The following is an 8888-nucleotide window of genomic DNA, read 5'->3' as shown; positions in this document are numbered from 1 at the left end:
AGAATTCCAAGAGGGCAAATGTATGTGCTAAAGACAATCAATGTCATTTATCTCAAGTCATTAGCATTTGGCATGATCCACTGCTGCTTTAAACAAACTGTGTGACAATAAATACACCTCTGTTTTTATTTTCATTATTTCGAATATTAACAGAGAAAAAACACTCCTTAACTAAACAGACTTTCCTGTAGTTCACTGGAACACTGGATGTGAAGCCACAGGATGTGAATGAGGTCTCGTTCTACTCTTCATCAAGTTCAAGTGTGAATCTGAACAAGATTCATAACTTCCCTGGTCTTCTATTGATAAATAACACCTGATTCAGAAGGCGGCTGTTGTGAGGATTAAACATGACCAAAAACTCTAAAATATTCTACACACTTTTTTCTTTTCAAATTTCAAGAGAAAATAGTTGAGTTGTTGACTTTCCTCATGTCTACACGACTAAGACGCGTTTGACAGGAAATTAATGGGAACAGACACTGGCACATCCTCTTCTTGTTACCAGATCCAGTTCATATCAGGATAGTGCTAGATCTAAATGCTTGCTTCAAAGCTGTTGGCTGTGCCCCAGTGAAGAAATTTCTAGTGGAAATGTTTAGAAACTAATTCAATGAACTCTAGGGAGTCTGGTTGTCACTCTTGCATTTGTGATCCAGCCCAAGATGTATATCCACGTACCCATTTCTATTCTCTTATGATCAATTTCAAGTTTTGAGTTAAAACAATCTTGTGGCAATTTATATCCATTAGGATGGTCAGCAGAACTGAATTAACCACACCTGGGACTATGTTATTTTGAGTTCTTTCAAATAGCCTTTCCTCATTGATGTTTGTCTCTGGTCACTGAGCTAGGTGATACTGAGTGGGCTCTCCCAGTGGTGGAAACCTCCAGGGTCCCTTAGGGAGTTAGTCTGTGTCCCTGCCACTCAAGCAGTGCTTCTCAAACTGGGGGTGTGTTTTCCAGGGAATACAAAAAGAGGTATGTAAAGTTAAATGAGTATCCATTTCAGTAGTTGGTGAGTACTGTAAGAAAAAACATCAACTCTTTAATATTGAAGCATATGCTATGAAGTAAAATGCAGCATTTTCATGACTTTTTAACATAAAACATAAGACTTTGCAAGATCTCTGTGCTTGGTATATTCCCAGACCAGTCCAGGCAAATACGTTCATCCTCTGAATTAGAGGCAGTTAGTTCACTTAAAAGGTTTAGGACGAACTGCACAAGAGCATTCTGGGAACCCTTGGTGCTTTCTTGCGAAACAACAAAGTCAAAAGTTGTGTTTTTTGTTTTTTTTTTGAGGAATGTTTTATTTTTTCCTAGCCAAAGATGTTTGGCTCAGAGGGGCTAAGAAGAATTGAAGGTTCAATTTTCCATAGGAGGTTCTCCAAAATTCTTTAAAACTTAAAAAAATAATATTAACAGAAAAAAGTTTTTAGGGAGAAATCTTTTGGGGGAAATGTCTAAATTCCTTATCTAGGAAAGATTTTTAATATTAAGCATTCTGGAGCAGGATTCTCAGGTAGAAGGCCTAATGGACACAAGACAGGTTGGCATTAGTAAACTATCAGATAAATTTTAAAAAACGAGATTCATCAATACAGAGACATCAGAAAATAACTGCTTCATGAGACTATGTAAAGAAAATAATTTTCAGGACTTATTTGCTATTCATCTAACAGCAGATATATCTGTTTACTTGAAAAACTATATATAGAAAATTCAGACACTCTAGTTTTACAAAAACTGAGCAATATGTAGTTTTAGACACTGAAATAAGTATGACTAATGTAAATATCAATGATTAATGACCATACACTCTTAAAAGTTGTGTTTTGAAACAAACATAAAAACCATTAGGAAATTCTAATAACAATGAAAAAATGCTTAAAATTATTTTTAGCAGTACTTGGATTTCAACTAAGAACCATAACCATCCTGATTTTCTTATCTAAGATATAATGACCAGATTTTGTTAATAAAGACATGTTATTCCTTAAAGCCTTAAGTTAGATTCTAAATATTTGGTTTGTCTTTTTCTGATGTGTTTTTTCCTTTAAAATATAGGATAAAATTTGGAATGTTTTTCCTTAAACAAAAAATTGTGCTTTAAATTTGGCCCAGACTTTTCCTGTTTCCCTGAACTAGACACCCGCACCCACACCCACCCACACATCCACACACACATACAAAATGTATGATTCAGAGGCAGAACTTGGACATTCCTGATAGCTCAAGGAATCACATTAATTTGAACTCTTAAGGTAACTTAGAAATAATTTGTCTTAGTTTTTATTGGAGTAAAGCAGGCTAAGAGAGGTTTTCAAGATTTACTCAGGATTACCCAGCAGGCAGTTAGATTTCTGGAGCTAGAGCTTTGATTTCCTGTAAGGCAAAGTGGATCCAAATGAACTGGCTTCTAGCACAGTCTTAACCAACAAGACAGCCACCAGCAAATACCCTGTGTGTGTTTGTGTGTTGACATGACACTCAGGCATGTCCAACTCTTTGCAAGCCCATGGACTGTAGCCGGCTAGGCTCCTCTGTCCACGGAATTTTCCAGGCAAAAAACTGGAGTGAATTGCCATTTCCACCTCCAGGGGGTCTTCCGACCCAGGGATCGACCCGAGTCTCTTGTGTCTCCTGCATTGACAGGAGAATTCCTGACCACTAGAGCCATCTGAACTGAACTGAGCGCCAACTACCCTAACATCGGTGCATTTCACGGCCTCAGTAAAAACGGTGGAAATACTGCTTTCAATCCTCCACCACTTGGGGGCGCTGGAAACGTGAGGGTGTGTTTCTAGGTGCTGCAAATACAGGATGGTGCTGCTGGAGTCTGCAGCCCTCCTCACCTGGCCGTGTTCCCTCCTCACACTGGGAAATACTGAAAGATCCATTATCAGGGCAGGGTTCTTTCTATGTAACTCATTTCCAAACTCACCTCTATCTATGTGGTCGGGGTGGGTGAGGTGGCAGTCTGACTTAAATAGCTCTGCTTTTAGTTTGCCAAAAGTCACTTTTTGGAATTCCCATTTTGGCATATGTACATTCTATCTTTAGGTTTTTAGACAGAAAAGGTTATGTTGGATACAAGTGGGAAATGGTCATCTTTAGGTGGCCAATATATAATTTTTTGTTTTTGTTTTTTTAAAGAACTGATTTACAAAAGTGGAGTGCAAGTAAAAAAAAGTTTAGTTGTGTAATATCACCTTTTAAGTATGTTCAGATTTTTGAAAAATGCATTTTTTAGAGGCTGTGACATGATACATACTTTTCCCCCACAATATTAGGGATATGTAATTGGCAAAATTTCAAGCCTCAATTTCAAGTTTTTGGATATCTGGTCATTACATCTTGCCTATTTTCATGATTTATAAATAAAACCACAAATGCCACAACTAAGCAGAAGCAAAAAAGAAAAATGCACCCTGTGAGTCATATCATCAGTCAATAAAAATACTGTATTCCTTTAAACAAACGTACTTATAAGAGCTTTATAACCCAAAGCAAGATATGTGAGATGGTTTAAGAAGAGGTTGCAGTTTTGCAACAAGAAGTCTGTACAGCTCCTCCAGGCAGTAGCTGTGAAGGAAGTGCCTGTGTCTCAGAAACTTGTTTCCATCTGTTCTTGACACTTCTGCATCCCAAGCCCTATTATTTACAAAGTTATGCATTTTGCAAGCTCAAAGCACCTTGCGCCTCGCAATTATGAACGCATGCAATGACATTTCATCCTTTCATGTACAAATCCTAAAATTCATCACAACAGAAAAGCTCACAGTCGAAACTCTGTAATTTGAAATGAAAGGATCAAAAATGTCAGACATGGCAGAATATGGTTCCTAATAGAGCTCTCTTTATTTGTTCAGTGTTCTTCAGTCATTTTTGTTTGTTACAAAAATGGAGTCTTGATTCTTTATTTAAACAGTACTGAAACTAAACTGTTCATGCCATGCAAAAATAACATTTTATGCACTCTTTTTGGGAGGGAGGGGCTTCCCACGTTTTAGTTCACAGGCATTATTAACCGCATTTTTAAGAAACAAGTTTTTTTGTTTGTTTTAGTGTTATTATTGCTTTTGTAACTAGTCACATGCTGGTTTCACGTGTGGGGCAGTAACCTGTGTCTCCCGGGTTGGAATGAATTTCTGGGGCAAACAAATGGTTTTCCATCTTGCACCCTTCTTGACTGTTGTCCTTTTTCACTTCTGCCACACCATGGTAAACATCTTGCCTACAGTTGTGACTTGTGTCCTGGGCAGAGGAAGAGCCCACACAGGCCTCTTCTCTTAAAGGGTCTCTTCCATCACTAGGCTTATCTGTCAAGCAGTTTGGGCTGGAGTCTGCCTGCTTGTCCCGCCTCGTGGTCCCCTGGAGCTCTAAGAAGTCATCATCTTCCCCCGTGTCGATTTCCGTGAAGCTCCTCCTCTCTCTGGTGGAGAAAGTAAAGAGTTTCTGCTTGGGAAACCGAGGCGTCAGCCCTTTGGAGAGTCCTTGACAATGAACCTCAGAGCCCAGCAAGGGTCTATCTCCCTGGGAGGGGGTTTCTTCTAAGAGGATGGTGCTGATAAGCTGGGGGGCGGTGAGTGGAAAGTCCGCCGCGGTGACCGGCAGCGGCCTGGCTGTGCTGGGCGGGGTTGGCGGGGCTCCGCCTCTGCTGTCCTTGAAGTTGACCTTGAGCGATCTGGACTTGAGCGGGTTGCTGCCTTTCAGCGAGCTCTTGGGGCTCTCGGAGGCACTGTCCGTCGGCAGGGGGCCGTGGGGCCCACCTTGGGGCCCGCCGGCGGCGTCGAGGTTCACAGTTATGTCGATCGGAGCATATTCTGGAGTGGCCTCCCTGGCCGCGGGCCCCTTCTCCCTGATTAGGGCTAAGAAGGGGGGCGCCCTGGCTCTTTGGTGCTCTTCTATCCCGGCGAGGTCGGGTGGGAACTTCACCTGCAGGTGGGACGCGGAGGGCGGCGGCAGGGGCGACCTCTCTGTCTCCGTGAAGTCGGTGGCGCAGCTGGTGAAGCTGTCGATACTGGATGTGCTCTTCATGTCCACGACGCCCTCGGTCTGTGCCACCGCCAGCTGCTCCTGCGGGCAGACCACCTCCTCCATCTCTATCTCTTCCTCGTAGGCGGACGGCCTCTCGGCCTGCTCCTGGCCATTGGGGTTCGGGTGAGAGTGAGGCTGCGTCTTGGTGATTTCATTGTACAGCATCTCCAGCTTCTGGGCGCTCAGATGCTGCGGGCTGGAGGAAGAAGTGTTGTTCAGCTGTTCATGGGAGTCTTTCTGGCTGACCTCCTGGTACTTATTCTCGTAAGACTTGTTGGAGCTGGTTTCCGACAGAGCCTTCCTGGCCCACTTCCACCGGCTTGGAGAGAGGTGATTGTCATCTGTGGAGCCCTTGGTGTTGGCCGACTCTCCCGTCTTCTCCACGGCCACGTCTATCAGCTCCATACTTCGAGCAAAAGCGTCCTTTAAGTTCATAGACACGATACTTCCGTTCCTCTTGGCGCGCTCCAGAGCCTCTCTCCTCTTAATGGCTTTCTCCTGGCGTTTCTGCTCCTTGTAAAACTCAGAAAAATTGTTCACAATGATTGGGATGGGAAGGGCGATCACTAGAACCCCTGCGATACAGCAGAGACCTCCCACAATTTTCCCTAATAACGTTTTTGGGTAGATGTCTCCATAACCAACAGTCGTCATGGTGATGGTGGCCCACCAAAAGGAAGCCGGGATACTGGTGAACTTGGTAGCATCCTCGTCCTTCTCGGCAAAAAATACCAGGCTGGAGAATATCATTATCCCCATGGCCAGAAACAAGATCAGCAAGCCCAGTTCATTGTAACTCCGCCTGAGGGTGAAGCCCAGGGACTGCAGGCCCGTCGAGTGCCGGGCGAGTTTCAGGATCCGGAGGATCCGCATGATCCGGAAGATCTGGACCACGCGGCGAACGTTCTGGAACTGCAGCACACTCTTGTTGGACTCTGTGAGGAAGATGGTGACGTAATAGGGCAAGATGGCCAGCAAGTCGATAACGTTCAGCGGTCCTTTGAAGAACTTCCATTTGTTGGGTGAGGACAGGAACCGTAAAAGGTACTCCATGGTAAACCAGGCGATACACACGGCCTCCACGTGGGCCAGCTGGGGGTTGTCATTGGGCTGTCCGAATTCATCCATCTCCTGCAGCTCTGGCAGCGTGTTGAGAGACAGCGCGATGGTGGAGAGGACAATGAACAAGATGGACACGATAGCCAAGATCTGGAAAAGAAAAGAAAGGCGAGTCAATAGCGCCTCTTAGGTGCTTAGGCACAGCCAGGAGACATTGGGGTTCACTGTTTTTTAAATGATATGCCTTGTTCAAAGGTATTCCAAGAAGGTAACTTTACAAACACATTCACTTCTTATGAGCTCATTTCACTTAGAAGCCTAATGTGAATAAAATAGGCAACTAATGGGAACCTACTGTATGGCACAGGGAACTCTATTCAGTGCTCTGTGGTGACCTAAATGGGAAAAAAATCCAAAAAAGAGGTGAGATATATATATATATTTATACAAATAGCTGATTCACTTTGCTCTACAGCAGAAACTAACCTAACACTGTAAAACAACTATACTCCAATTAAAATTATATATGTGTGTGTGTGTGTGTGTGTGTGTGTATAAAAGAAACCTAATGTAATATACCTTTAAATTCTATGGTCTAATCCATTTGAAAAAAACCCATTCCACCCCCCCCCCGCCCTCCCCCTATTGTTCTTAGGCCCCTCTGGAAGAGTTTTTGGGGAACAATCATCTCCCCTTTCTTGTGTGTGTGCATGTATGCTCAGTTGTATCCTATCTTTGCAACCCCATGGACTGCAGCCCACCAGGCTCCTCTGGAGCAGTTTGCCGTAACCTCCCCCAGGGGATCTTCCCAACCCAGGGATGGAACCCATGTCTCTCGCATCTCCAGCACTGGCAGGTGGATTCTTTACCACCTGAGCTACCGGGGAAGCCCTCCCCGCTCTGAGCTCTTTGTAATTTTTCTCTCTGAACCCAGTTTAGGTTTCTTTATGTGAATTGCCATACCTGCTATATAAGCTAGAAAAAAGTCATGATTGCCAGAAGTTTTATTCTAAAGAGTCAGACACAACTGAGCGAATAACACTTTAACACTTTCCAGTGGTTAAGACTCCACCTCTACCTGCAGTGGGTACAGTTTCAATCCCTGGTTGGGGAGTTAAGATCCTACATGCCTCAAAGTCAAAGTGAAGTCGCTCAGCCATGTCCGACTCTTAGCGACCCCATGGACTGCAGCCTACCAGGCTCCTCCATCCATGAGATTTTCCAGGTAAAAGTACTGGAGTGGGTTGCCATTGCCTTCTCCAACATGCCTCAAGGTGTGACCAAAATAAATAAATAAATAAATAAAAATGGAAAAAGAGGATAAGTGACTGATCACTGATCAGTCAGTGATCACAGACCTATATGTAGAGAGATAACATGGCCTTGGTACAGCAATGCTTCCATAGAACAAATGTGATCTGTCTGGCAAGCACTGAAGACAGAACCAAGTCAAGGAGCCTCCATCCTGGGCCATGTGGCCTTCTGGCCAGCCTCATGAGGGAGAAGAAGATTATGAGCTAACTTCATTCAGTTGAGAAAGGTTTCATAAAGAAGAAACTAATGATTGTCCAAGGTGATCTTGGTTCAGGGCAGAGGAATAGCAGTATGATATCAGACATGGAAGGAAAGAGGAAGCACTCAATAAGAAGTAAAAAGAGGGACTTCCCCAGCAATCTAGTGGTGACTCAGATAATAAAGAATCTGCCTGCAACACAGGATACCCAGGTTCGATCCCTGGGTTGGGAAGATACTATGGGGAAGGGAATGTCTACCCACTCCAGTATTCTTGCCCACGGATAGAGAAGTTTGGCCAGCTACAGTTCACAGGGTCGCAGACTCGGGTGCAACTGAGCACACATGCATACAATACTAATGTATTAAGAAAATATACTAAACTATTACTTAAAGTTCGAAGGATTAGTAAATTTTATGCTTAAAAATAAAGATGAGGGAGAGGGCTTCCCTGATGGCCCAGTGGCTAAGACTCTGAGCTCCCAATGCAGGGGACCTGGGTTCAATCTCTAGTCAAGGAACTAGACATCACATGCTGCAACTAAGAGTTCACATGCTGCAAGTCAAGATCCCACCACAACTAAAAGATAATGCATGCCGCGAAAATGATCGAAGATCCTGCATACAGTAACTAAGACTCAGCACAAGAAAGAAAAAAGGTTACAGTCTATGAGGTCGCAAAGAGTCAGATACAGCTGAGTGAATAACACTTTCACACTCTGCAGTGGTTAAGACTCCACCTTCCAATGCAGTGGGTGCAGGTTCAATCCCTGGTTAGGGAGTTAAGATCCTACATGCCTCTCAGTGTGGGGAGAAAAAAAAAAAGGAAAAAGGGGATCAGTGACTGAATTTTGGTCAGTCATTCTGACCTCTGAGCTTGATTTTATTGTTTACTATGTGACTTTGGGCAAATGACTTAACCTCTCTGTGTCTCAGTTTACAGATCTGTCAAATGAAGACAGCACTTATAGTTATTTCATGGCTTTGTGAAGATCGTGGCACACATACGTTGCTAAGTAAATAAAAGTAGCTCTGAGAAAAATATCCTGACACTGTTTAATTTAGACATTCAGTGTTCAGTAAACAATGATTAAGTATCTTGAGACGACACAGCTCAGTAAACATGAGTCTGTGGAAAAAATGAACTATAACTGACATTAGAATTTCTGAACTTCTCTCCTCTTGATCCTTCTAAGTTTCTCTACTTTTGGATTTTCCTCCTTACTCTGGCCCTTTTCTTCTCTTGTGCCTCATTTATACCTTTCATTGTTTT

At 43.4% G+C, this 8888-nt stretch overlaps 1 protein-coding gene across 2 annotated transcripts in view; it reads right to left on the bottom strand.

Annotated features, from left to right (window-relative positions):
• Window positions 1-3449: 3449 nt before the first annotated feature.
• The window catches only part of KCNB2 (potassium voltage-gated channel subfamily B member 2), a 442900-nt gene continuing 437461 nt past the window's right edge, over window positions 3450-8888 (bottom strand). For both annotated transcript variants that reach the window (XM_061123473.1, XM_061123474.1), the window contains exon 3: window positions 3450-6253. In XM_061123473.1, coding sequence (XP_060979456.1) covers window positions 4097-6253 — 2157 coding nt within the window. In that variant the 3' untranslated portion in view covers window positions 3450-4096. The remainder of the gene's footprint in view (window positions 6254-8888) is intronic.

Source organism: Dama dama, chromosome 21 (genome assembly GCF_033118175.1).
Source record: "Dama dama isolate Ldn47 chromosome 21, ASM3311817v1, whole genome shotgun sequence".
In the NCBI taxonomy this organism is placed as follows: domain Eukaryota; kingdom Metazoa; phylum Chordata; class Mammalia; order Artiodactyla; family Cervidae; genus Dama; species Dama dama.
This window is presented reverse-complemented; position numbering and strand designations above follow the sequence as displayed.